The 27888-nt window shown below is 51.9% G+C and overlaps 1 protein-coding gene across 2 annotated transcripts; it reads right to left on the reverse strand.

The window, feature by feature from the left end:
• Window positions 1-27888, reverse strand: KIAA1755 (KIAA1755 ortholog). Of its 2 annotated transcripts, XM_030533627.1 has the most exons (14): window positions 27617-27888; window positions 18821-19018; window positions 16691-18089; window positions 16374-16568; window positions 15125-15248; window positions 13019-13112; window positions 9376-9462; window positions 7905-8021; window positions 7113-7211; window positions 5788-5936; window positions 4291-4429; window positions 3790-3909; window positions 2840-3031; window positions 1-2314 (listed from the first exon to the last, which is right to left on the reverse strand). In XM_030533627.1, the coding sequence occupies exons 1-14, from the start codon at window positions 27617-27619 to the stop codon at window positions 1259-1261; spliced, it is 3972 nt and encodes a 1323-aa protein (XP_030389487.1). In that variant the 5' UTR covers window positions 27620-27888; the 3' UTR covers window positions 1-1258. The 2 variants fall into 2 exon arrangements, with proteins under 2 accessions (XP_030389487.1, XP_030389488.1); XM_030533628.1 differs by lacking the exon at window positions 9376-9462.

Consider the following 27888-nt stretch of genomic DNA (forward strand, 5'->3'; position numbering starts at 1 on the left):
CTCTCCCACTCCCCACACAGACAGCCCCTACTCCATCACATCTTCCCAGGCAGACGCACGGGGCTGGATTTTTAAACACTCAGACATGAGATTCCTGTGATGACACATGAAAACTGGGTAACAGTGTGTGCAAACCGCTAACAACTGTCACTTGCATGTTCAGTCTCTGTAATAGTGCATGCAAGTTATGCCCTGCGTGCTTGAAAGTCTATCCAGGAGCCCATCTCAATGTCCACCCTTAGATTAAGGAGAATAAATGCCTGTGCGCTGGGGATGGATTATGGGTACAGCCTCAGAGGAGTAGAATCCGACATTTCTTTTTTGGCTCACTGAAAGGATAGTGAGCACAGCTGCTAAGAGAAGATGAATCAGGACTGGATTTTGGTGCTCACCTTGAATTTATTCCTCTGGCTCCTCCCGCCACAGCAGAAGCACGCGAGAAGGATTTCTGTTCGCAGCTGGAACAGACTCTGGGGGCTGTCTGACTGCAGGCTGGAATGTAGTTTCCTCTGCACTGCTCTACACTGAGAGCTCTGCATTTTGGGTTTATTATAGGTAATAAAATTATCCTTGTGTAACAGGGACAAAATATCACAACCCAAGCTGCAGCAGCCCCATAGACCAGGAGGGAAAGGAGACAGTAAAAACATGGGCAGGAGGAAAATTCCACGGGGCAGGCAGGGGAGTTGGGACGACGCTCTGTTGTGGTAACAATTTACGCTCTGAGGCCTGGCGGCTCTGGACGGGGGAAGATTCAGCAGTGAGGAACATCCCATAGTGAGCTGCACGGTGCTCCTGCGGGGGCTCAGGGGATGATTGGTGTGCCTCAGGGAAAACGGGTGTTGCTAGAAGAGAAGTGACCAAGCTGTTTCCATTTGCCCGAGGTTTTTCTCCTGCGGTGACTGAATGTGAATGTGACGTTATTGTTAACTCGACCAGTACCCTGCGCTTACCCAGCTGCAGGCCTTTCACAGGAGGACCACAAAGCACTTCGAGATTGTTCATTAACAGCCTCACAGCTTCCCGGGAGGTAGGTAAGTACTGTTCTACCCATCTGCAAAATGGGGATAAGTTAGGCACAGGGTAGTTAAGTAACCTGCCTAATGGCAAGCAATGAGTCAATGGCAGGGTAAGGAGCAGAGCCCAGTAGGTCTGATGCCAAGTCCTGTGCTATAACCACTAGACAACACATCCACTCCGTGGCCAAAGTTGCCAGGACTGGAAAGACAAAGCCAACCCAGTTTCAAAAGAGCTGGTTTTACTCAGCATCTGCTTTTTCATGGCTATTTGTGTGGTGGTTTTCCAGATATATGATCCCCAGGGGCTTTCCCAGCGGCCCAGGCAGTCTAGGACTTACGAGTTCCATGGGCAAAATGAGATTAGTTGTTGAAGGGTCTTGGGCCAAGTTCTGTGACTCTGTATCTTCAGAAGAAAAGCTGCCATGTCTGGACACCTGAAAGTATTGGGCTGCCTCTGGCATCTTACCCCTGTGCTGCTGACCACATGTGATGTGGGCTGAGCAAGGCCCATCACCCAGGGACTCACTCACACTGACCCGAGGAAACTGGCCGGGGTCTGGGCAAGAGGCTTGGGAAGGAAGAGTCAGAGGAGGCTTCTGAGGGGGTGCCCGATGGACGCTTTCTAAAGCCTTTGTGCTGGGATTCTGAGCCAGGGCTTCTCTCTGTTCAAGATCAGCTCCACATGCAGCACTCAGGGGAGACTCTTCAGCTGTTATAAAGCCTTGATGAAAACATCTGCCCTCCTGCACATCCTTGCAGTACAAGGAGTCTTGCTGAGAACACCTGGGGTCCCTGGGATCTACACCTAGGGCAGAGTCTGTGGGCAGATGTGGTTTTAATTCTATCTCACTCCTTGCTCTGCATCCTGATTCTTTAACTTGTGTCTTGCTTTCTGCTGTTGCTTGGGCAGGGTTGGAAGTTGATTTGCAAACATGAGGAGCTTTGCCTTGGACTCTGGGGCCTGATTTAGAGGCAGCTGAGCTGAAAGAATCCTCCTCCCCACTACAGTCTGGCTCAAATCCTTGGGCCTTCTTGAATTTTTCCAGCATCTCCTCAAGGATCTGCCTGGTTTCTTGACACTTCTGCCATGCCTTGTTCCATACTCCTAGTCCTCTGCAGCTGTGCATGGTGTAGGCTTGTACCTTCATCTCCTGGAACCTCTCTGCTGAAAACTTCAGTGATAGCTTCTGTAATGATTTCTCTAGGCATTGTAGGGCCTCCCGACTCGCTGGCTGTCCCTCCCCAAGCTTCACATGAGCCATGTGAGGTTTGCAGTCAAGGTTAAGCAATGTTATCTAGAAAACAGAGCAATAGTTGGTAGTTTTTCCTTGTCGCTCATCTAGAACTTGCTGTCTCTCCTCCCCCAGGATCCCACTTGCTGCTGGTGCAAGAACCTTCTCTTATACCTCTTATAACTGCAACGTCCTTCCCATGCTCTCCATCTAGTGAACTTTTCTCTCTCTCTCCAGACCTCATTTCCCACTTGCTTATTTATCCCTCTGTAACTTCTCTCATCCCCTGTTCTGCTGCAGACCCTCCACACCGACTTCCTTCTGGTGTCCTACAGAAATTCCATCATAATCACCAACCTTGAGTTTCTCCACTGGTTTGTCTCTACCAGTGTCAGGAGAGCACATCCTCGGGGGGGGAGGGAGCTCCGTTTCCTTGCTATGCAATCGGTGCTGGGGGTCTCAAACTACTTCCCTGCTCATACATTTCACACTGTGCCCTACAGATTCCCATCAGGCTGAGAGCAATGTTGGTCTGGTTCCAGTTTGCTGCAGGGTAACAATATGGAGCAGTTAGCTTAGCACAGTCACCTTGTCGTAGAACCTGCAGAGGTTGAGCAGAGTTTCCAGCTCAGCCTGCTGCCGCTCCAAGTTTGTGTAGAAACTCCTCAGTTTGGCCTGCATGGTACCTCTGGCTGCCTGGAAGGCTTGTGCCTCTGGGAACATGGAGCCTTGGAACTCAGCAGCTTCCTTACACAGCACAAGTCCATGGTTGTAGTGAGCCTAAAGGAGGATACAAGGAAAATGATCTATTCCTAAATAGGCTTTGCTGTCTTTATTGTGGTGGCCTCGTTTGCTGAGGGCCAGGAGCTCGGCAGCTGGAAGATTCCAGCATCAAAGTCAGAGGAATGTTCTCTGTTTGGGCACAAGCCATTTCTGGGTGCAAGGAAGCAGAAGAGAATCATTCTGTCTTGGGAGGAAATAAGAATGGAGGGTCTCATTCTACACTCCCCACACTGAGACCTCATTTAATTCGGTGCAGTGCATGGGGTTGCTTGTTTGGGTCAATTAACCAGAAGCCTGTCTCCACAGAACCCTATCCTGGGTGTCCCCATACAGCACTGGACCTTCCTTGGAACAGAACGACTGCCCTCCAGAGCTGGAGGCTGGGAGAAGGGATGAGGAGGCAGGAGTGTTAGGGGTCGGAGCCCATACGTGGTCCAGAAGTATAAGGATTGTCTCACATTTGGGACTAGCGCTGTGCAACACTGGGAACCTCCTTGCAAAAATTTGACCTGACAATTAAATGTTGATGGGCCCATTATCGCTCAAATGGTCAAAAATGGTATTTTCTGCAGCTCTGTAACAATACTGGGCCATTTGTAACTAAATTGCAGTGCAATGTGAGAAGCTCTAATTCTGGGGTTTTCGTATTTCATTCTGAGTATCTGGCAAAGAGCCCTAGCAAGGACCATGTTCCAGACAGAGGCAATATAGCTATAGCTAGGATACAGGTTATAGAAAAGCATCCTCAAACATACTGTAGCCTGCATCAAGAATTCCTTGAACTGCTGGTAGGATCTCTCTGGGCTGTTCAGGCTCCATTCCTCAGTGCTCAGCTCACGGAGCCGAGAATCTCCTTCATCAATCCAGCAAGTGAGCTGTAAGAAGAAATAAATAGGGTTTCCATGAGATCTCAGTTATTTAACAGCTGCCACGTCCCTGGGAATTTCCCCTCCTTCCCTTGGGTCATCCAGATTTCACAGAGTTTGTGAGCAATTTTTTCCCAGTAATCTAGTAATTAAAATCTGGGCTTCAAGAAAATCTTGTTGTTCTCCAGGTTCCCTTGGTATCAGCAGCCCAGGCTGTGGGCAGAGAAGTTTATTTGTTTCACTCAACTCTGAGCTGAAGCAAAGAAATCTTTTGCTCTGTCACTTAGTGGCTGGGTCCTGGATTTGATTAATGAGATTCAGCAAGTGTTGCCATGGTATCCAAGGTGCAATCTGACCTTTCCGGCAGCATGTCGTGAGGAGAGCACTCACCTTGACGAATTCTGCCTCAAACTCCCGGATCTTTCGGAGGAACTCCAGACGCTCCAGGCAGCTGTTGGATTTTGTCACCAAAGTGTGAACTTCTTCCTCCACTTGGTTGTAGAGGCCCATGGCTGAGTCCATGCTGTTCCTTAAGAACAAAAAGGGTGACAAATCTATCTGGCCCATCTCTGTTCACCTACAGCATATCAGCCTCTGGTATGCGAGGAGACCATCCATCCCTCCTAGAATTAGAGCTACAGGTCAGGCACAATTCCTAGTAAAGAAATCAACAGAGGGAGTCCTCTGAGCATCACAATCCCTTAACTGGGGAGAGGGGAACCCTAGCCTATGCCCTTGTGCTCCCTGGAGCTGGGTTCTAGTTATGACCCTGATGCACACTGTTGGGCGCTGAGAAAGGTCATGTGCAAAGATTGCTCTGCTGATTGGCACGGTGGCACCGAAGGATTGCACATGCAGAGTGGAAGAGCCACAGTCCCGTTCCGCCGCACTGTAGCCCAGCGTGGGAGCCAGAGCTGAGGTCACAAGGGTTCTAATTTGTAGGTGATGCTTTGCCACAAGCTGAGCCAAGCTGCTAATGTTTCTAATTCTATTAACACACCAGGGGACTCTGGATTTGTACCTGTCCAGAAAACCTCATTGTATCGCTCTGTGTGGGACCAGTTTGTGCCCACAGACTGGCCGTCCCTGGGGCAAGGTACATGTTACTCTCCAGATGTGTGGAGCCCTGAATAGCTGCAGGTGTAATGTCAGGTGATTGCAGATGTCCAGCAATCTCCCAGTTACAGCGAGCAGGTTGGAGTTGGATGTTGGATACCAGAGGGAGGGATGGCGCTTGCTAACTCTGCTCTCTGTCCCCTTGGAAATATCCTGCACCCCAGCCTGACACTGCCACAGCCAGAAGCAGAGGAGTTCGGGCAAAGGAGTGGGGGACAAGTGGAGTGAGCGGAGGGAGAAGGAAACTGGCAGGTTTTGTGGTGTGCGGCTGGCTGGAAGCAATGTGATAGTATGGGGGAGCAGCGCCATCTAGCAGCCCCACTGGAAAATAAAATGAAATAACATTGGATGACATCTGTTTAAAGTTGCATGGAATGGAGTTCTGCAGGGGACAAGAGCTCCGTCTTCCCAGTGACACAGGCACATGTGCTCAGTCCAGGGAGAAAATCCTCACCCTGCTCAAGCCAACGGTGCCCGGTCGCTTTCCAGGCCTGGGCTGAGCGGGGCCGTGGAACCACTCCCGGGAGCTCGGACCTCCAGCTTGGTGGGGAGCTGGCAGAGCTAGGCCTAGGGGAGCGGATGGTGGTGGGAACACCTTGAAGGGCTGGTGAGAAGCCTGTGCTGATGGGTAATGGACTGCATTGTCCCCAGAGAACGGATGAGGAGCAGGGGCTCTGCAATGCCAAAGGCACGAGCATCCTGAAGCCAGTAGGGTGAGAGCTCGTGCTCCGTGTCCCTCTTCTGGGGCAGGGATGGCTCCAGTCTCCGTACCTGACATCCGGTGAGAAACTGAGCCGGGATGCCTCCTTCCTCAGCCTGGCCAGCATGGCCCCACCCTCTCTCTGCAAGCTGACTAGCTGCACGTTGCTGAGCACTGCCTTCATCAGCTCTCTGTATCTCTCCGTGCACTCGGCTGCCTCCTGCCCGAGGATCAGAGACACACACGGTTGTCACTGCAATTGCCCTTTGCCCCATCACCCTCCGAATCAACAGCACCAAGTCGGCTGTCAGGGGCAAAGGGAAGAGGGAACAGAGCCTGAGGTCGGAAAAGGCCTTCGACCTGGAGAACAACATTTCCCCCAAAGGAACTCTATCTTACACACACTCACTCACACTCATGCCCGTCACCCTGGGACAAAATGGAGTTAAATGCCACGGGCCACGTAAAACACACATTGTCCTGCAAAGAGCCCTGGAGGAGCTATCTGAATCACAGACTGCCTAGGTCAGTTGCGGAAGCTCCTTCACTGGAGGGTTTCGAAAGGAGGCTGGAGCCATCTGTCTTGGAGGGTTTAGACACAAGTCCTGCACCATGGCAGGGGGTTAGACTAGATGACCCTTGAGGTTCCTTCTAACCCTATGGTTCTGTGGTCCCTTGGTCAGAGGATCCCAGTGTTCTTTCTGAGCATGAGACAGTAACAAATCTGTGCACAGATCATCTCATTCATTACTGACTGCAGCCACCTTTGGGGTGCAACATGGCAGCTGTCTGTGTCCAGTGGGACCTGTACAGGGGCTTCAGGTGGGCTGCTTGGAATGATATGGACTGGAATTTGACAGGGCACTAGAGTTCACGCTCCTCCTCTTGCAGACCTTCCCATGGCATCTGCAGTGACCACAAGTACTCAGGGCGCTGGTGTTAAGTCTTAGCCAATAAACAGCATCTTCAGCAGAGCAGTGCATCATACCAGCCAGGTGTCCCGCTCCAGCACAGATTCAGTATGGCCGCTGCATGCAGTTCCTTGCAGGTCTCCTGTCCAAGCAGTGACCCAGCCTGACCTGACTTAGCTTGTGGGCTGCGCCAGCTGAACAGCACAAGGCTGGCTTAAAAATTGTTTTGCAATATAATAATTGATTCTTTGCTCTTAAATACTGATTACATAGCAAGCAAAGGCTGTGGGAGAGATTCACTGCTGCTTTTGATCAAAGGCACCTAGAGAGTTCCTCTGGCTCTCCCGGTGGGCAGGAATGGCCCAGGGCTGGATTGCCATTGGGCATCAGGAGATGGCAGCACAGTGCACGTGCTGTTGTTTTGGGGGATCACTGCTTCAGAGCTGGGTGCAGGCTCTCCTGTCTGGAACTCGGAAGCATGTTACCTGCATATCCTCTGGGAAATCGCCCTTCTCCAGTTCCTGGATGGAGCTCTGCAGTAGCTCGGAGGCCTGCTTGAGATCTGCCACGAAGGGATGCAGCTTCTACAGAGAAGGAAACACAAGTTGGCCTGTCCCAGGCCAGGAGGGCTGGCGGAGGGGTGGCAAGACAGGCTTAGAGTAGAGAGGGGGAAAGGGTTTAGATTGTGTGGATGTATAAACAGATGGACAGTAGTTTAATGGCTGATAGGGAAAGAAGCAGGTGGAAATATGGATGAATAGCAGTGCAGCCAATAAGCAGAGTGGGAAGGTTAACTGCAGGGAGACATTGTAGATAATATATTTCTAAGCAGAACTGAGGTAGCTATTGATACTTAGCTAAAGTTCTGGGCCTTCTTGTTGATTTCTTGAACTTGTGCATAATACACGTGAAAACCGCTGCTTGCTTCAGGGCATCCCATGGGAATCCTCCCCCTCATCTCTCTCTCTCTCTCTCCACACACACACACACGCAATTTTTGTGATACATTGAAACAGGGATGTACTTATTGTGATGCAACCAGTTGGCATAACCTGCAACCAGATTCACTCTCTCCCCGCAGTCGGGTGTTACGCTGTTATTGCAGTACCAGCAGCATGTGCATTCTCGTACATTGTTTTCCTGCATTACCAAGGTACCAGGGATTTGCCAGTGATCGTCACTGTGAGTGTTATGCCCCCTGAGAAGCAAGTCCTTTGCTGAGGAGAAAGGGCTGCTGCAAACACAAGGGGGAAGCTAAAGGCCATGATAATAGACACCTGGAAGAATTGAACCCACTCGCCGTGGTTGTAAGGGAAAGTACCATCCAAGTCTGGGGTCAGCTGGGTGCTGTCGACATAGCGGCCCAGGGCTCTGAGAGAAGTCAGCAGCTCCACCTGCAGGAGGGAGGGACACGGCTTTAAATTCTGTGGTGAGCTCTTACAGAGGCAAGTGAGAGTGGTGGGTAAGAGTTTGGTTTGGCAAAGCTTCCCCAAGGGGATCCTGCAGCCTTTGGGCATGAAAATCCCTCTCTCCTTCTCCAAAGGATCCCAGCCACCTGAATCTCCAAAACAGGGCTTGAAGAGTCAGAAGGAGAAGCTGCTGGTTGAGATTCCCGGCTGTCCGCTCCTGCCTGGCTGTGCTGTAAATCCTGAACCCCACATGCAATGTGCTGGCTAGATGCATGCAGCTGTGTCTCCCTATAGCAAGCAGAACTGCCTGCTAGTTATCAGCAGCAAATGAGTCAGTTCCTCTGTTGGCTCAGAGAAAGAGGGACTTGTTTGGGTAGGTCCTGGTTCCATTCCCATGCAAGACCCTGGGGTCTGTGTGCAGCTGCAGTTTCTTACATGCAGTCTTTATTCAGGCAAACCCCTGCTGAGTACAGACCCACTGGGGACTGGACCCAAAGCCCAGAAGCGGCTTCAACAGGCTTTGCATGAGGCCTGGAGAGAAAAGCTGTTACCCTTGGCATTTTAGCAGTTCTGGTTCCTTCCCAAGAGCCTGAACCTAGCACTGGCTCAGAAGAAGTCACTGTCTCTAAGTGGAGCTCCCTGGGGCTCTGTGGTTTTCGAATGCACAGCAGAACGCTGGCATTTTAGTAAACCTGCCAGGACAGCCAGGCTGGGTAATCGAACTTATTAATATTTCACACTATATTAATTAAACAGAGCAGCCTTAAAAGAACAATAAACTCTTTCAAGTTGTGAGTTATTAGCCTAATGCCCGTGTCCAGCATGTGGAAGTAACTGAGAAAGTCCTTGGCTTCCCCCGGGTGGCTGCAGTCCATTACTGCCGTCAGACAATGTGAGGACTGCAAGAATTACCTGCCTGGGACACAGATAATAAGATAAAGGCCCCACAGACAGAGAGAAGGGCACCTCTTCCTGCTCCTCATGTGAGACAGGATCCAGGTATTTCTTAACGAGGGTGAGGACTGTGCACATGGGCAGGCTGTACTGACAATGTCCTGGGAATAGTCGAACCTGAGCTCTAGCAACGTGATCAGGACAGACAGAATCCGTCTAGTCACTGCTTCTGCCGGCACAGATGGAGCCCCAGTGAGCTAGGCCAAGGTGGAGATGAGGTGGGGGAGCACCTCGGCCCAGCTCCATCCCCTTGACTGCAGAGACGAGGGAGAAAAGGAAGGAACCCTCCATCAATACAGACTCTGTCCTCCTAGCAGGAGAAGGTACAAATAGTATAAAGACGAGGCTAGGGAGCAGCAGCAGAAGACACTGCTCCAGTCCTCACCTGTATTCCAGGTAACTTCTCCAGGTGTGCAGCCGTCTCCTTCTCTGCCAACAGCAACACACCATGGATGGTGGCAGGTGAAGATCTCTGCAGGGGAGGGAAGAGTAAATGTCACTCCTTGCAATACAAGAGATGTTAAGAGTAACAAGAAGAAACTCAAAGAAGTGGGGGCCCCTTACTGAATGAGGGAGGCAACCTACTGACAGAGGATGTGGAAAAAGCTAATGTACTCAATGCTTTTTTTTGCTTCTGTCTTCATAAACAAGGTCAGCTCCCGGACTGCTGCACTGGGCAGCACAGCATGGGGAGAAGGTGACCAGGAGACTGTTTAGAAAAGCTGGATGAGCACAAGTCCATGGGGCCGGATGCACTGCATCTGAGGGTGCTAAAGGAGTTGGCAGATGTGATTGCAGAGCCATTGGCCATTATCTTTGAAAACTCATGGCGAATGGGGGAGGTCCCGGATGACTGGAAAAAGGCTAATGTGGGGCCCATCTTTAAAAAAGGGAAGGAGGAGGATCTGGGGAACTACAGGCCAATCAGCCTCACCTCAGTCCCTGGAAAAATCATGGAGCAGGTCCTCAAGGAATCAATTCTGAGCAGTCAGAGGAGAGGAAAGTGATCAGGAACAGTCAGCATGGATTCACTAAGGGCAAGTCATGCCTGATTAACCTAATTGCCTTCTATGAGGAGATAACTGGGTCTGCAGATGAGGGGAAAGCAGCAGACGTGTTATTCCTTGACTTTAGCAAAGCTTTTGATATGGTCTCCCACAGTATTCTTTCCAGCAAGTTAAAGAAGTATGGGCTTGGACGATGGTTGGGCTCAATGAGTAGTGATCAACAGCTCCATGTCTAGTTGGCAGCCGGTATCAAGCGGAGTTCTCCAAGGGTCGGTCCTGGGGCTGGTTTTGTTCAATATCTTCATTAATGATCTGGAGGATGGTGTGAACTGCACTCTCAGCAAGTTTGCAGATGACACTAAACTGAGAGGATTGGTAGATATGCTGGAGAGTAGGGATAGGATCAGGGCCGGCTCCAGGGGTTTTGCCACCCCAAGCAGCCAAAAAAAAACCCCAAAAGCCGCAATCGTGATCTGCGGCAATTCAGTGGGAGGTCCTTCACTCCGAGCGGGAGTGAGGGACCCTCTGAATTGCCACCAAATCCCTGAAAGTGCCGCCCCACTCCGGAGTTGCTGCCCCAAGCATCTGCTTGATAAGCTGGTGCCTGGAGCCAGCCCTGGATAGGATACAGAAGGACTTAGACAAATTAGAGGACTGGGCCAAAAGAAACCTGATGAGGTTCAACAAGGACAAGTGCAGAGTCCTGCACTTAGGACAGAAGAATCCCATGCACTGCTACAGCCTAGGGACTGAATGGCTAGACAGCAGTTCTGCAGAAAAGGACCTAGGGGTTACAGTGGACGAGAAGCTGGATATGAGTCAACAGTGTGCCCTTGTTGCCAAGAAGGCTGATGGCATTTTGGGCTGTATAAGTAGGGGCATTGCCAGCAGATTGAGGGACGTGACCATTCCCCTCTATTCAACATTGATGAGGCCTCATCTGGAGTACTGTGTCCAGTTTTGGGTCCCACACTACAAGAAGGATGTGGAAAAATTGGAAAGAGTCTAGTGGAGGGCAACAAAAATTATTAGGGGGCTGTTGCACATGACTTATGAGGAGAGGCTCAGGGAACTGGGATTGTTTAGTCTGCAGAAGAGAAGAGTGAGGGGGGGATTTGATAGATGCTTTCAACTACCTGAAGGGAGGTTCCAAAGAGGATGGAGTTCAGCTGTTCTCAGTGGTAGCTGATGACAGAACAAGGAGCAATGGTCTCAAGTTGCAGTGGGGGAGGTTTAGGTTGGATATTAGGAAAAAAGTTTTCACTAGGAGGGTGGTGAAGCACTGGAATGGGTTCCCTAGGGAGGTGGTGGAATCTCCTTCCTTGGAGGTTTTAAAGGTCAGGCTTGACACAGCCCTGGCTGGGATGATTTAGTTAGGGATTGGTCCTGCTTTGAGCAGGGGATTGGACTAGGTGACTCCTGAAGTCCCTTCCAACCCTGAGATTCTATGGTTCTATGACATCCTCTGCTTACTCTGCACGTGACATTCAGTCCTGGCATTGGGAAACACTCACCAAATACGGGACTGTCCTGTTGTGAGCGGGAGAGCCTCATATCCTGAGCAGTTCAATGCTGCTATTAGAAGCCAGAGAAAAAGCTCCTGAGCAGAGCTGGGTGGGAAATGCAGCCCATTTCCCCCAATCCAGTCACTTGGGCCAGAACCTGTGTAGAACAGGACAGCGCATCCACACCCTGGCTGTGTCCACCTCCCATGAGCAACCCAGCAAAAAGCAGCAGGGGAATTTCTATGAAACATTCTATATTCATGCTGGAACAGCATGTACGGTCATCCAGGCTGGGGACAGAACAGATATCATGGGACTTATTTGACCAATCACAAATGAGCACAAAACTCACTGAAGAGACCTAAAGCAAACCCCGGCAAAATGCAGAGTTGATGGGAGCTGTGTCAGTGACAAACTCTCAGCCTCTGTGCAGGAACACAGGGCACTTCTCTGAGTTGCCCTGGGCTCAGGCACTAAACACCTCCATTAAGGTGCAGGGTAATGATTGCAGAGTCATTCTGGCAGGTGGGCCCAGTTAATGCCAGCCGGGACTTGCAAGGGGCCCAGGAGGTCCTGCCAGGAATCCTTAGGAGCAGCTGCGAGAGGTGGAGATGTACGTGGTGTTGTTGTGTTTGAATTCCAGGTATGGGATAAGCTTGGACATGAGGTCAGGGTCTGGGTGCTCCATTGTGGATTGGTCCATTCACAGGGGCACTGATTAGATTCTGCAGCTGACTGTGGCTACTGGAAGCAGAGAGAAAGGTAGTAACCTCTGATTGACAAGTGACTTGGGCTGGGGTTTGGACAAAGGATTTTCTCTGCTGGTTTTAGAGTATGCAGAGACAGACAGATGCACATCTCCTGGCTACATGAGCTAAGCCTAGCATGATTTTGGGGTAGCAATGAGCATCTTTTGTGCCCGGGGGACTATAAACAGTGCTTTGAGTCTGATCCTCCACGTGTGCGATCTGTGTATCCACAGGTGGCAAGCAGAGAATTGTAGTGGCAACTTGAGACCAGACAACCAGGAAAGTGCTGGAGTGTAGCACTGACCTCCCAGACAGCTGTGGGCGGCCAGATGCATTGACGGTTCCCCAGGAGATCAGTAACGGCCTGTGAAGGAGGAGACTGGGCAGGTGTCCCAGGGAGAGCAGGAGCTATGCAGTGTTTCCTAGATAAATATATCCCACTCAAACAGAGGGTAACAGAGACCTGCCTGAGTAAATGGTCTTGGGGATGCTTAGGGCAAAGAGTGTGGATGAGATCAAAATCTTGGCCTCAGGGCATCGCAGACAAAGAGACTGTCAAAGGATCAGCTGCAGGCCAGCAGGGAACTGCTCACAGGTCCCCACTCAACACAATACACTCCAGAGGGAATTCAAGAGGTGCTTTAGGGACAACACTGCTGAACTTTACTGATTAGCTGAACAGAGGATCTCGCCCACACAAATCGACTGTGCTTTCCTGGGCCCTCTTATCACTCTGAGCTCATGACTGTACAGAGACCAATATGTACCTGGACTGATCTGAATGCCATGTGCAGGGTCGGGGAGGGAGGCTGTCTCCTGGCATCCACCACAATGGTCAGCCCTCTGTCCCTTGCTTCCCTCCTAGGGAACAAAATAAACCACAGTGAGCTCCCATTGGAAGAAGAAAACAGCATTAACTGAGACCCTCAGCAGCTGATTTGGGGTTTCCCCATCCCTGCTGGAGAGGAAATGCCTCAGTTTCCTGAAGGCACCGTCCTGGGGTCTGTGTGCCTGCGCTGCAGTGGGGAGCGAGTCTCCCAGCTCGGGCAGACGGACTCGTGCTAGAGAGCTCGCACTAGTGCACCAACAGTAGCAATGCGGGCAGTGGAGGCAGCAGCTTGGACGCTCCAGCCCACCTCACCCCCTAGGCATCAGAGCCCGAGGTTCAGCCCATGCTGAACGTCCATATTTCTGGTTTTAGCACGTTCGCTCGAGCCCACCGGCATGAGTCTATCTGCTAGACTGGGAGCTCACTTGTCACTTCCAGCCTCAGTGTAGACGTGTGCCCGCTGACGTCTGGTCAGGGGAAGTCTAAGGGCCTCCTTTCCCCTGAGAGCTGGTGTCCCGCTCCCTTCTCCCCCGCACTTCAAGTTGGCACCTCTATCCTCACCCTCCCAGCCATACAGTAAGTCAGGGCCCATATGAGTGTTCAGATTAAGGCCAAGAGGGAACCTGAATTCTTCCAAAGCTGTAGCACTACTTTAAACCAACCAACAGGAGGTGCTGTGGCCCATCTCCCCACCCTTTTTCATTCCAGGCCAAAGCTGAGGGAGATACCTGCTGGATTTAATGGCACTGAACCCCCAAATACCTTGCTTGGATTACCCCAGGCCTTCTCCTGCATGGGTGAACAGTTCATCACTTCACACCTATCCTCTAGGGGTTATTTTACCATCAGCAGCGTAGGTGGCTTTGGGGGTTGGGGTGTGTGTGTTTTTCTAGATAATGGGGAAGGGCTGGAGCAATCCAAAGACTCCAGAAGCAGAGCCGGATTTACCAGTTAAGTGAAAGTTTCAATGGACTGTAGAACTCAAATTTTCTCTTCTGTGAGGGGTAGGTGGCCTTGCCTATGGCTGGTCCTGGTTTCTAGACTTGATTACTTCACTCTGGTGCACAGTGGCTAATGACATTGACAAAGAGGTATGTGGCGTGTACATTAACCTCTGAAGTAGTTACATATTTCAATGACTTCTCCTGGGATTGTCTTTCAGGCTGAAACCCTGGGACATGAACATCAACTCTTCCCTTTCCTCCAGAAATCTTCTGGGCATTTGGCCCTGGCCAGCCTTCTGCCCCATGGCAAGAACCCCAGCTCTGCTCTCTCTCTGCCTGCTCCCCCCCGAAATGCCTGCACACACCCAACATCACACACACTATTTATCTTCACATCCAACAGCTGCCATGGGATTTCAAAGGACGGGTGGAAAGAATGCCTTTCACAAGAATTAACTGGGCCCTCTGCAGCCTGGAGCCACCTGACTCCCTCTTGCCAGGCAGCAGATGGGGGCGCAAAGCAGGCAAAGGAGCGAGTATGGATGCCCAGCTCCCAGGCAGACTAAACACCATATTCCCCAAATTCCTTTAACCCATGTTTACCGTTGACTATGCTACTACCTGAAAGGAATTGGAACGGGGCATGCAAGCCGCCACACATGGCAGGAAGGGGTTAATGGGCAGCTGGAGGCTTTGATAGCCCAACTGAGATACCTGGAACAGAAGCCTGGCTTCCAGGGTAAAAGGCAGAGCCCTGCTCAGTTGGGGGGAGCAGGCAGAGAGAGCAGCGGCTGGAGAAGGCTGGTCAGGGCCCAGTGCCTAGCAGATCTGCCCAAGGAAAAGGAAGAATTTAAGTTCATGTTGTTTCCTCCTTGTTTTGGAACAGGAGTGCCTTGCAAGGGGTAGAACTGGAAGGGACCTGCTGGAGGGCTAAGTCTCTGCAACCCAGAAAGTGTTGAAGACTGGGCAGAGCAGTGGAAGACAGGCTGGGAAACCAAGGCTGAGTGGCTGCTGCGCCGGGCAATGCTGCATGCAGGTGCTCTGCTAAGGTTGTGCTATAACATGGATGTTGTGGGAAGGCTGCTGTGTTCTCCCCTTACCTGGGGATGAAGCAGAGGTAAAGGAGGAGCTGGGCTACCTCTCTGGCAGAGCACCAGGCGGCTTCCCATGCTCTGCTGCTTGTGGTCACCTGGATCAGGGCCCTGCCAAGCTTATCTGTGCTCCCTGCAGCCAGGAAAAGCAAACAGTGAGTTACCAGTTCACAGTACTGCCACGCCCACGTGCTCAGACCTCCAAAGCCATCAGATTGACTTAAAAATCATGAGATTGTTCGAAAAACAAAGCTTGGGTTCTTTAATTTGCCTGCTCTTTTTGAGCCTTTAAGAGTCACATTTTGAAGCTGTTTTCTCTCTGCAACCATGAAGGCTAGAGACATGCTTTTTCTTAAAACAAAGCAAAGCAGAGTTTCAACCTATTCCATGATTCCAGGAATTGGGGCTTCAAGGAAATCACTAAGTATCGGGAGACTTGGCGATGTTGAGTTTGTTGTGGAGTGGGAGACCCTGGACAATCCAAATGTCATCTACTGCATTCTCCCTTGAACTACTCCATCACACGGCTGCATGCTTTCCCTGAAAGCCCTTAGGGAGTGCTGCTTGCATGGTACAGCACCTCCAGTACATCTCCTTGGGGAGTTCATGGAAGAGCTGCAGTTAATACTATTGGCCTAAACTCCCGCACAACCTCACTTTCACCTTGATGACTGCTCACACCTCAGGTTTCCACCTGGTCTGAGTAGCTGGGGTGGAGGCTCATGTGAGAGGGGCTAGAGTCTGGAGGAATTAGTAGCATGTTGGGAGCTCTAATTCTGGCTCTGGGGGGCTTTCATCTGTGTCTCAGAGTTCTCATCTGTGAAATGGGGGGAGAATGTTTCCCTGCCTGCCTGGGGGGCTTTGCACACTCAGAAGTTAATGGCTGTGTCCTGCCTTCAGGAGATAAGAACTGGTTGGGGAATGTCTGGGTTTCCCCTGAGGCATTTTTTTGTTTCTGTCAAAAATGTTCAGGTTTTCAGTGTACCCCCCGACCCCAAATGTTCAGTTAAAAATTAGTTCTCAGCCACTTAAAACAGAAACATTTCAGCTAACCAGGCAAATATTTTAGTTTTACTGAAATGACTGGCTGAATTTTTTGCCATTTTGGTGCTTTCCATTTTTCAACAAAACCCCTAAAAAAATGTAGAACGTTGGACATTCCCTGCAGAAATTTTCATTTTGACTCAAAAATCTTTCATTAAAAAAACCATTTTGAATGAAGAAATGTGACTAGGTCTAGTCGTGATCCTGTCACTACCTGGCAAGCGAGCTATGCCCGAGTGCAAGAGCTCAGCACCGAGATCCTGCCATTGGGGTGGTCGTTGAGGGCTGGACTCTGCAGACAGGGGTTCTCGGGCAGGATAGCTCACGGTGGTAACACAAAGACCATTCTTACAGTTGGTGCCTTGGAGAGAGCTGATGTCAAAGAGAGACGCATCCGTCTGATTGGTACCTGGCCAGGAAAACAGATCAAAGATGTGGCAGAGTTTTTAGCTGTAAGGAGGCAAAACTTGCACAACTTACTACAATGTTTGCTTTATACCCAGTTTTGTACAACCCTCTACTGGCTATTACCTTTCCCAGTCGGCTTAGCCCTGCTCATCCTGGGAGAGTAAATAGCCGACATCCTTTTCTGAGGCCCTTCGTATTGGCTGGTACCAGACAAACTGTCCCCTGGGGATGCTGGTTGTCGTTGGCCTTTGAAGAAGGAGAATCTATGGCTGGCAGGGGGAGACTGTGACCGAGAGAGGTTTCTCCTTGCACCAGCAGGAGACTTGAGAAGCTTTAAGTATCCCTGCTTTGTCACCTCCTTCGCTTTTGTCTCCTGAGTCACTGCCTTCGGAGGACTGCCAGAGAGGAGTCTGGGAGTAGCTGCCTGGCCTGGCCTCTGTCTGAGGTGAGCTGGACTCTCTGGAGCTGTGCTTGCTGAAGGGAACTCCGGTTTGGGCACATCAGACTCCTCCAGTATGGCTGCCATCAGCCCAGAGCCAAAGCTCACAGGGTTCTGAAGGGCGGCCACGTAGGACTCACGGTATCGACACCTCGGCCCATGGAATTTGGGGTCTCTGTTCAGTTTTCTCCTCAGACACGGTCTGCAGGGACCCTCCTCTGAGCTCTGCCCTTTCCCACAGGTCCATTTTTCTGCTGCTGACTCTCTGTTCACTTTTGAAAGCCTTGATTTACGCTCTGATGGCACCTTTATTTCTCTAGAAGGTCCAGGTTGCTCAGCAGATGGTCCTGACTTGGCCAGAAGATCCAGCTTCATTTCTTCAGAAAATTCCAACAGGTCAACATAGTCACCATCCAGGCCCTGGCTGATGGTATCACACAGGCTTGGCACAGCAAACACACTGGGCTTCTTCCATGATCCTGCTTGATCCAGCTTGATGAGTCCTGGATACTTGCCCTGGCTGGACCTCCAGTGTACATCATTGCAGTCTTGGACATTACCCATGACGTTACCAGGTGGCACCTGAGCATCAGTCATGCAAAAAGACATTGTGCAGCTCTGTGATGCTGGCTCTACCATCACCTCAGAGCTTCCAAGGCCCAGTGCATGTGCTGGAAGGGACACTCCGACCTGGGTGGGACTTGGTGCTGCTTTGGGCTTGCTGATGAATTCTGGCCTGGCTATCTTACTCCAAGGCACAGGGGCAATTCCCTTTTCTGTGGCTACCAGGCAGGTGTGCAGAGGTGCTCTCTCCAGGTCTCGGTTGATTTCCTCCAGCCACTCATTGGTAAATAGCAGCGTGTAGGAGGATTCAGGAACGGTTCTTTCTTCCACAGTGCGCAAGTCCTGAGAGAGGCACTTCACAGTGATGCAGGCAGATTGCTCTCCATAGGGCTCTGCTTGGAAGTAGAAGTCTCCTGGGCGTAGTAAGAGAGGGTTGAGTGGGGCAAGGTGAATGACCACTTTCTCGTGAAGACACAAGGGCCAGCCTTCATGGAGAAAGATGCAGTTAAAGTAAGGTGCCTAAGAGAAGAAAGACAGGATATTAACGAAATGGAATCTGACCAGCTTATTGTGGCCTAATGGATAGAGCATCAGACAGGGAGACGGCTCTACCACGGGCCTGCTGGATGATCTTGGGCAAGCCACTCCCCTCCCCGTGCCTCAGTTTCCCTATCTGTAAAGTGTGGATAATGAGCCTGTCCTCCTCTGTAAAATGCTTTGAGATTTACTGATGAAGAGCTGTGTAAGAGCTCAGGATTATTATTATTGTATGGCCTTTGTTCCACAGTGTACGAGCACCTTGCAACCCGTACTGGACGTTTTGTCACAGCCCCTGTGTGAGGCCAGGCCGGGCCATTATTCCTGTTTGGGGTGGGGATAATGATGCACAGACTGACTCTGCAGTGCCACAAAGTGCTTCACAATGATTAATAAACCCAGCAACCTGCGGGGGGTTGGGGAAGTCTCATCATCCCATTTTACGGATGGGAAAAGGAGACCCTGATGAGGTGATTTGCTGAAGGCCCCACAGAGAGAAACCAGGCATCCTGTCCTGTTCCTTGCTTAACTACCAGCCTGCACTGCCCCTAGGTGGGATATGATAGTACAGCGTTTAGAGTCTACGTGGAAAGTTTGCTTCAGTGGGGGAAGCCCGCCTGCATCCATGCACCCCCGGCAGGCCTGGGCCTGAGAGCTGGGCTCTGGGAAGGCTTGGGGAAGGTGGAGACTGGTGTTGTTGTCCATGAACTCACACAGGCTGCCTGCCGCACATGCTCAAAGAGGCGCTTGGCAGGAATCAGGAAATCAAGGAGGCAGCACAGCCCATCGCCGTGGTAGTTGCTGTCTAGCAGGCGGAAGAGCTGGCTGAGGACGGTTGGGGCTGTGACTTCAAATGGCGGGTAGAGGGCTAGCAGGGCGTTCTGCACCGCAGCATCGAGTGATTGGGGATCCTGCAGGGGAAACGCACCATCCATTAGACAGACCAGCACTAGTAACCCGCCCCCTTTGGGGACCTCTCCCACCGCCCCCTGTTTAATATACCGCATCCATCACTCGCTTTCCCAGCCTCCCTACAGAGCCTCCAGGCCGTCCCTCCAGCCTGGTGGGAGCATGGAAGTGTCTTTAAAGGAGGAACGCTGATTTAAATAACCAATGCGGCTGTGTCACGGAGTCACCGGGCGATGCTCTGGAACTGCTCCCCACCAAGCCAGTCAGGACTTTGGGGAGCCTCCTCTCCTTTGGAGCAGACTTGTTCAGGGCAAGAAGCTCACACAGCTTCACCTCCTGGGTCTCTCCTTGGAGCATTCAGCATCCTCTGCCCCTCCGTGCGCTTCCCACAGCGAGTCCACCCCAGCGGGGTCCTGGGGAAGCCACCGGGTTCTGCACCCCCACTTTGCAGTCAGACGTGACTCTCAGCCAGCCAGTAACACAGAGGTTTATTAGATGACAGGAACAGGGTCTAAAACAGAGCTTGTAGATACAGCAAACCGGACCCCTCGGCTGGGTCCATTCTGGGGGCCAGTGAGCCAGACCCCCAGGTCTGCCCTCCACTCCTCGACCCCAGCCAGCTCCAGACTAACAACCCCTCCCAGCCCCTCCTCTCTCCTCAGCCCCTTTCCCGGGCCAGGAGGTCACCTGATCCCTTTGTCTCCAACACCTTCAGCTGGCACCTTTGCAGAGGAGGGGCCCAGGCCATCAGTTGCTAGGAGACAGAGGGTCAGGCATTTAGGTGCACTGGCCATTGCTCTGCCAGATACTTAAGAACTGCCATGGGGACACTGAGGCACCAATACAGTATTCAGAGAAAACATTAAGAACTTTCCCAGTTCGTCACATCTCTCCCCCCTTCGAGACCGAACTGAGCAAGGTCACTCCAGCCAGTGACCTGGGGAAGTTCGAACGCACCAAGGTTCCCATGGATGCCCCAGCATCTCTCCCATTCCTTGGTGTGAGTTACACTAGGACAGTCCAGTCTTACGCCCTCCCTTAGGTCGGGTGTGCTTGATGGCACTTGCAGGCCGCATGTGGGAAGGTTTATGCAGCCCACACCCTTTGCCACCCCAGTACCCCCGGGGTTCAAGCTGGGATTGGGTCTTTTCCCAGCCCTCTGGTCTGTGATTCGGGCTCCCTTGGTTAAGAGCCCCCATCTTGGCCTTTGCCAGCTCTGGGCTTGGGCAGCCACTTCCCACTTTGTGGCCCAGACACAACACTTCTGCCGTCCCCCCTTGCACTTTCCAGCTTTTACCGTCAGTCCCACCTCCTTGAGGCAGCCCAGCCCCCTCTTCACCTGGGACACCTGTTCCTCCCAGGTCTGGCTAAAGATGCACATGTTATCAGTGTCTGCCAGGGCCAAGTTCTCCATCGTCCTCTGCTTGTCTAGAATCTCCCCAGGCCTAGGCATGGGGTCGGCATCGGACACTGTGATGGCTTTAAGCTTCTGATAGCCCCCATAAAACCAGATCATCCTGTCTCGCTTGGGGATCAGCCCCACAGGTGAGGCCCATGCGCTGTAAAACGGCTGGATCCCAGCTAAAGCCAGCATGTCCCTGACCTCTCTCTCCAGGTTCTGGGCTGCTTTCCCAGTGACTCTGAACGGGGAACACCTGATGGGGAGATTGTCTCCCACCTCAGGGAAGAGATCCCCCAGGGGGTCTTCCCCCTTCTCCATCCAATCCTCCCTCTTCAGGTTCAGGGGTCCCCTCACTCTCCTCCCATCCAGCAGCTCGAAAGGGAAGAACCCTGTGGATTCCTGGGGCACCACCAGCTGTCTCCCGATTCCCCCCAGTTCTACTTCCCCTTGGGGAGCCCATTCCCGGTACAGGAATCCCTTCTCTTGCAGGACTCTGTCCCTGCAGCCTTCCCCAAGGGGGTTTGCAGCGCTGTGGCCAGCAAGTTCTCTCAGCTTCTCCAAGGAGGGATCCTTCTGCAGCTCGGTCTGGGATCCAGCAGCTGGGGCAGGGAGTGGGACCTGCTCCCTCTCGCTGGCTGGGCCTGGGGTCACAGCCCCCCTGAGCCCTGTCCCTGGTAGCTCCCTTCCTGCTGTGTAATCACTTCCCAGCAGCACGTCTGGACCAGGCAAACCGGTTTGGCAGCCGACCTGCCCTGCCTGGGTGTCCCCCCACTCAGCTGGGGTCTCAGCTCCCCCTGTGCTCAGCGCTGCCCTTGCTGTCCCAGTGGGGACAGGCAGCGAGCTCTCTGCTCTGGTCACAGCATCAGAGCCAGCGTGAGCCCCCTCTCCGGTGTGCAGGAGGGCGGGGAGCATCTCTCCCTCCCACTCAGCCTCAGGGGGCTGGTTACAGGTAGGCAGGTATCCTGAGCCCAGCAGCCTCTCCCCCCTGCCAGCCAGGTTATTTGCATTTTCACTGACCATTTCCATCCTAGCCAATTGGTTCCCTGGATTTGAATTCAAACCCTCGGCCGTTACAGAAGCGGGGCCTGGATCCTGTCCCATGGGGAGACAGTCACCCCCCCAACAGGGCCTCCGAGCCGATATCCTGGAGAACCCCAACTACCAGCCAGCCCGACCCCTTCTGGGTCTGCACAGGGATCTGGGCCATAGGCAGGGCGAGGGGCTTCAACCCGGGGACCTTCACCCAGGTCCCACAGTCCCTCAGCATCTGGGGCTGCACCACCACAGTTCTCTCTGTCCCAGGGTCTCGCCCCTGCAGGCGTGTTTCCCCACTGACCCCTGGGCAGCCCCCTATGTCTCTCTGCTCCACCATCACCAGTCCACGCTGCTGCTGCTTCTTCTGCAGCTTTTCCTCGGGCTCTTGCTTTCTCTCACGGTCCTCTCGCTCTCTCGGGCTCTGCTCCCATCCCATCCGTCTCCAATCTCCTGATGGGGAACCCAATCGTGAAGACCCTCGTCTGATTGGGGACCAGACTCCCGGGGATGCCTGGCTGATGCTCCAGCTGCTCTCAGATCCTCTTGTAGCCCCATCTGGGCCAGGAATCTGCTCCTCAGAGCGGTGCTTCTCCTTCAACTGCACGATTAACTGTGCCTTGGTGAACGTCCCCATGCGTAACCCTCTCTTTGTGCACAGGATCACAATGTCCTTCTCAAGGAGATGGTGATAGGCCATCACTTCGCCTTTCCCAAGTGGCTCTGGACTCACAGGCCTGTGTGCTCTTGCCTCCCCCATGGTTTCCAGGAAGAACCCCTGGTGTGCCAGCCCTTCTCGTGATCACCACCTTTTTGCCAGGGTCGAGCTGCAGACTCCTCCGCCCCTGGGACTGCTCCTGCAATCCCCCGGGGAACCCTGCTACTGCAAAAATCCTTCTCTCTCTCAGGGTCGAGCGGCAAGCTCCTCCGCCCCTGAGACTGCTCGCTGCAGTGCTCAGGGGGACCCTGTTACTCCAACAGTCCTTCTCGCTGGTCACACACTCCCAGAGGTTAACCGCCCCCTGAAACCGTGCCTTTCTGAGCCTTCAGCACACCTGATCCTCATTATCCCTCCTTTGTTTTACTGCTCCCCAGTCACTTACTGCAAGCAGCGCCATTCACGGGGTGCAGTACATCCCACCACTGCCACCAGTTGTCACAGAGTCACCGGGCGATGCTCTGGAACTGCTCCCCACCAAGCCAGTCAGGACTTTGGGGAGCCTCCTCTCCCTTGGAGCAGACTTGTTCAGGGCAAGAAGCTCACACGTCTTCACCTCCTGGGTCTCTCCTTGGAGCATTCAGCATCCTCTGCCCCTCCGTGCGCTTCCCACAGCGAGTCCACCCCAGCGGGGTCCTGGGGAAGCCACCGGGTTCTGCACCCCCACTTTGCAGTCAGACGTGACTCTCAGCCAGCCAGTAAAACAGAGGTTTATTCGATGACAGGAACAGGGTCTAAAACAGAGCTTGTAGGTACAGAGAACCGGACCCCTCGGCTGGGTCCATTCTGGGGGGCAGTGAGCCAGACCCCCAGGTCTGCCCTCCACCCTCGACCCCAGCCAGCTCCAGACTCACAACCCCTCCCTCAGCCCCTCCTCTCTGCTTAGCCCCTTTCCCGGGCCAGGAGGTCACATGATCCCTTTGTCTCCAACACCTTCAGCTGGCACCTTTGTAGAGGAGGGGCCCAGGCCATCAGTTGCTAGGAGACAGAGTGTCAGGCATTTAGGTGCACTGGCCCTTTGCTCTGCCAGATACTTAAGAACTGCCATGGGGACACTGAGGCACCAATACAGTATTCAGAGAAAACATTAAGAACTTTCCCAGTCCGTCACAGGCTGGCAGAGTCACATGCAATAGATGTGTTTCCTTAGGAGTAACTGTGCCTTTCTGGGACTCGGGGTACATTAGTTATGACACTGCTGAAGTGAGGAAAGGTCGAAAGATCTGAGCGAATTGGGGAGATGCCACTAGCGTCACAGAGGACTTTCTTTTGACCAGGCAGGTTAAGGAGCTTTTGGTTGAAAGGGTCGGTAGTATGTCTAGGTTTATACACGTTTGATTTGTGGTGGGTCTGAGTTCCCAAGTGCACGCTCCAAATTCTAAACTCCTCCAAGTTCAGGAGTGTTCACACCTGGTGATTTGGCTCAGTCCATTATAGTGAGAAGGGTAGCTAGTGAGATTAGACCCAATCCCAACTGCCCCCAAATTCAGAGCTGTTCAGATCTAAGCTCTTTCCCAGACACTGGCAGGTGTTTTAGAAATTCCAATTGTGTGGATAGGTGACAATGCATGAGGCCAAGCACCATGATTGCTCTGGTTCAGCCTCATCCCTACATTTCATTGATTCCAAACCAATCACTGGAGAATCTGTTAGGAAATATCCTACATGTTCTACAGCTCCATCCTTGCAAAACAAGACCCTCCAGACTACAACACGACCCACCATTTGAGTAAGGCCCACTTAATGATATTTCCAATTCACTGACCTGCCTCTGCAGAAGCAGTTAATTAAACAAACCCTGTTTCCAAGGCTGTGCTAATCTGACTGACATAACTGGTGCACCAAGGGAAGCAATCAGGATGAGTTCAGGTTAAATTTCAGCTGCTTTAGGAAAGCAATGGTTGTCAAATGGAAAAAACGCATAATGAGTAGGGATAGACATTGGCTTTTCAGGCCATTAGGAGGGGCTTTCAGGCTGTTCACAGAGAGTAAATAATAATGCAGCTATGTAGCCTGAGACTGCTCTCCCAGAGCTGGCCTTTTTGCCGGAACTGGACAGGCGGACAAATAAAGCCTTGACTGGATTTGAATGTACAGAGGCCCATAGGCACACACAAATGGAGGTTTCTGAGCGTGCAAACCCATGTTCCTGCAAAATCTGGGCTGTTGGAAGCTGGTGGAAGAATTAACCCCAATATACTTTTTAACTGGGATGTGTTGAGTTTTTATATATATCTAAAAACTCCTGATCTGTCTCTGTTCAATCTCTAGATAACAGAGAAGGCGCTTTTATCTCCCACTGCCAAGCTTGACCTGCTACAGATCTGAGCTTCTTGACCTGGTAGGAAGGTCAGTCTCCAAATTTAACTGTGCTTGATATGGACGAATTCCAAAGCTCTGAGCACAGCCTCAAGTAGAGAGGACCTTTAGTTAGCAGCCTCCCATTAATCCATCCAGGAGCTGTATCAGCAACGGCTTCTGGTACTTGAATGAGCCCGGGGTCTGTGGCTGTCACACACTAGGGCTGAGGAGGTGAGACTGTCACACACATGTCAATGTGGGAACACTCGGGAAGGTGAAGTGGAATTATCCCAAGGTGTGAATGTAGAGTGCACTAGTTAAAGCACATTAAACCTTGTGTGGACATGTTACTTCAGAAGTAAAGCTGCCTTGTCCAGCTTAGCTTAATTAGGTTTAATGTGTCTTAGCTAAAGCACTTTAACATCATACCTTTTAGCTAATTCTGAGGAGCTTTCCTGAGTGTCCCCAAGTAGACACACCCTGCCGTTAGATTCTCACTTCTCAGTCAGGCAGATTTCAGCCTGGTTGCAGAGCTCTCTGTTTACCATTTTAAAGAGAAGGCTGTGTCAGGTCATGGCTACACTGGCGCTTTATAGCGCTGCAACTTTCTCGCTCAGGGGTGTGAAAAAAACACACCCCCGAGCGCTGCAAGATACAACGCTGGAAAGCGTCAGTGTAAACAGTGCCCCAGCACTAGAAGCGCGGCTTCCAGCGCTGCAAGCTAATCCCCATGAGGAGGTGGAGTACGTGCAGCGCTGGGAGAGCTCTCTACACCCGTAGAGGATGTGGAGTACGTGCAGTGCTGGGAGAGCTCTCTACACCCGTAGAGGATGTGGAGTACGTGCAGTGCTGGGAGAGCTCTCTCCCAGCGCTGGCGCTGCGACTTCACTCGAAACTTCAAAGCGCTCCCGCGGCAGCACTCCCGCTGCACCGCTTTGAACTTTCGAGTGTAGCCATATGCTCAGATTTGACAGCCTTAGGCCTGGTCTACACTAAAAATTAGGTCAACATAGCTATGGCACTCAGGGGTGTGAAAAATTTACACCCTCTGAGCACTGTGGTTAAGCCAACCTTGCCCTGGTATAGACGTGGCTTGGTCGATGGACGAATTAGTCTGTCAGCCTGGCTACCGTAACGTGGGGAGGTAGATTCCCTACAGCAGTGGAAAAATCCCTTCTGTCAATGCAGGAAGTGTCTACTACACTAAGGCCGCACAGCATGGGTGCAGGGCTACGAAGCAAGGTTGTGTCACTCTGCTTCTGCCCTGACCTGCAGGGGCCTCCTCTAGAGGGACAGGGGAGGCAGGGAGCTCTGTCCATGTGAGCCCATCCAGTGCTGCCTCCTCGCCTCTGCTGAGATCTGGCACCCCCTGCAAACAGACACTTGCACAATACTTGGTTTTATCTCCCGGTCAGATTTGTCGGAAGGGACCCGGTTGGGTGCCTTTGGGGCATGGGAATCCTACTCTTTTGCAGACTGTCTTGCAAGTCACTTCATCTCTCCATGCTGTCCTGCTGTCTGGGTACCATGGCACTTCAACCCCCCATCTGCTGGTTCTCATGCCCTTCCCTGGTCTGGTGGATGGGGCAGTGAACGGAGCAGGTGCTGTTACTCCCAAATCTCAAAGGGGAGCTTGGAATTTAGCACCTCCCAGTAGCTGGTGAGGTACTGAATTCATTGGGTTTCCTGGTGCTGTAACAAAACAGAGATGAAGAAGTTCGAATCCCCGCCTCCCAAGATCAACCAGTTCAGATTCTAATGCTGTAATCTGTAAAGCAGCAGGGCCCTCTTAAACCCAGGTTAAAAAAAAATGTCAACTGAATTTGGGGCCCCCATGTAGAGGAGAGAAGAGTGGGATTTTACAAATCCTAATGACAAGACTTTATTCTTAGTGTAATTCCACGGTCAATTACACCAGGGATGATTTGGCCCAAGATGACAAAACAACTTCATGAAATGTTACCAAAAAACCTCCCATCAGTAAATGAGTCTGATCTGGCTGTGAATAGAGAGCAGCAGCAGCGTGCAAACGCGAGGCGAAAAGGGACCCTAACTAAGCAGTGATTAGAAACCAAAGGAAACTGACCAGTCGACTTTCTTTGACCAATTTAAGTGAAGTGCAAAACGAAAACAAAAGTCACTAAAAGCATAAAGAGACTGAGATTTCATAAGTTATTTCCATTTCAATAACCTAAAGTGTAGTTCAAACGGACACAATGCTCTTTCCCCCAAATCCCCATCTGTTTTTATAAAGCCGTCTGTCTGAATCTCCGGACGGGTTAGAGCTTCACAGTAAACACAGTTTTGGCACAGTAAGGTTGTTCATTTAACTCTCAAGTTACCAAGCATACCGCTCCTTCTGCCTGATGCGGAGGTTTGAGAGCACTAACCAGTGGCCAATAACAACTCCACTCCCGCTGCTCCGGCTCTTACATCAGGGGAGTTTAGCCTGAGTAAGGACTGCAGGATCCAAACTTTAAAGACAAGTCAAAGCATTAGGAAGGCAAGAGACGAGGTCATCACAGCCACTCCAGGCAGCACAGGGGGGCACTAACAGTAATGCAGTCGGGACCGACAGAGTAAGGAATGTCATCCCTGCATAGCACAGGGAGAAGGAGTGAAGTTATTAACACACATTCTCTGGCTCTAATTCCCTGCAGCCATAGCTAGGGGCTGCAGGGAGATTTTAACCACAATGGTTTGCAGTCCCGCACGCTTCCATCCAAACAGCTGCTAGTGATCTTTGTACCCTTCCTTCTACTTGGTGCCAAACGTCTGCTCAATCTGCTGGAGACACAGGCTCTGCGTGAGAAGGGAATCCTCCCAGGCACAAACGGATTTAGAAGCGAGCTCTGTCTTCAATCTATCTCCCCTTTCCCACCTGGCAAGGAGTGGTGTTACACCTGAGCGTTAGCGTTTCATTGCTGACAGCCGCGCCCAGTGTGGCACAAGCATACAGAAAGACAGGGCCTGGGAAAGGACAGCACCCACCATGCATTGAGAGCAACAAAGCAGCAGGCTACTGCTAGGACTTTGCTGCAGGGCCAGGTGTGCAGTCTGTGTTGGCAGCAGGGGCCAGAGGAGACAAGCAGACAGGGAAAGCTAGTGGGAAAGTCATTACAAAGATACAAAAGCAGAAGGCATTACCATGTTTTACTAGGAAGTGGCAGGGAGGCTGGCGGGAGCAAGGAGGTAACTGTCCCTTCTCCCTGGAAGCTAGAAGTTTTCCTATTGCATCTAGTTGCCCTGCCACAGTCTTCAGTCCATGCAAGCGGCTCTTTTTCCTTCTGGCGGATTCTCAGTGAAATCCAGGTGCCCTAGAAAAGTTGCAGTGAAGCCAGACAAGGGGCAGAGGTGGCTCTGCCTGCGTCAGCCCAGCTTCTGCCTCCGTACCTCCATCCCATTCCCGACCAGAATAA

This window comes from Gopherus evgoodei, chromosome 14 (genome assembly GCF_007399415.2).
Source record: "Gopherus evgoodei ecotype Sinaloan lineage chromosome 14, rGopEvg1_v1.p, whole genome shotgun sequence".
Classification (NCBI taxonomy): domain Eukaryota; kingdom Metazoa; phylum Chordata; order Testudines; family Testudinidae; genus Gopherus; species Gopherus evgoodei.